The 733-nt window shown below is 45.6% G+C and overlaps 1 protein-coding gene across 1 annotated transcript; it reads left to right on the top strand.

Annotated features, from left to right (window-relative positions):
* Window positions 1-122: 122 nt before the first annotated feature.
* SARC_17614 (hypothetical protein) lies at window positions 123-389 on the top strand (the record flags this gene model as incomplete). The annotated part of the gene is made up of 1 exon (XM_014288297.1): window positions 123-389. A coding segment is annotated over one exon (267 nt), but the record flags the coding sequence as incomplete, so codon positions are not given.
* Between the last annotated feature and the right edge of the window lie 344 nt (window positions 390-733).

Here is a 733-nt window from a genome sequence, read left to right as displayed (position 1 = left end):
AAAAGTATCCATATTCTTTGACATCTTATCCACATTTATCTATGGCGACAATTCCAGCCTGTTCGATTACCTAACGTATCTATATACACACTTAACCAGTCATCTCCCATCTTCCTTTACCGATGTTCTCTTTCTTATTAAAATCCATCCCACCCTCCATTCTCGTACCATCATCCAGAGTACTCACACAGTTGCTGAACGAGCTCGACGGTGTGGTTGCCCTGAAGAATGTTGTGGTGGTTGCTGCAACCAACCGACCCGACGCCATTGACTCAGCGTTGCTGAGACCAGGACGGATAGATCGCATTCTCTATGTGAATTTACCCGATGCGGAATCCAGGCGTGAGATCTTCTCAATCAATCTCAGACGAATGCCGCAAGCCGTGACGGTGTGTGTGTATGTGAGTGGGGGGGGTGTATGTGGATGTGTGTGTGATTTGTTAAGAATAGATACTATTAACAACCCAGTAGTAGTAGCAGCTATGGATATCAGATGGATATTACATGTTGTACTACACCTACGCTTATTGAATTCACACTCTTTGCAATACCATGAAGTATACGAACATGTGCGTATGTAAAAACACAACTGTTGAAAGCCAGAAACAAGTGTACTCACAGAACAGTTCACGTGATATAGGATGAAGAAGTATCGGAGTTGGTGCGGCTGTCCGATGGGTTCTCTGGGGCTGAAGTGGCTGCTGTGTGTCGGGAAGCGGCAATGCTCGCCATG

Source organism: Sphaeroforma arctica (assembly GCF_001186125.1).
Source record: "Sphaeroforma arctica JP610 unplaced genomic scaffold supercont1.11393, whole genome shotgun sequence".
Classification (NCBI taxonomy): Eukaryota; class Ichthyosporea; order Ichthyophonida; genus Sphaeroforma; species Sphaeroforma arctica.
This window is presented reverse-complemented; position numbering and strand designations above follow the sequence as displayed.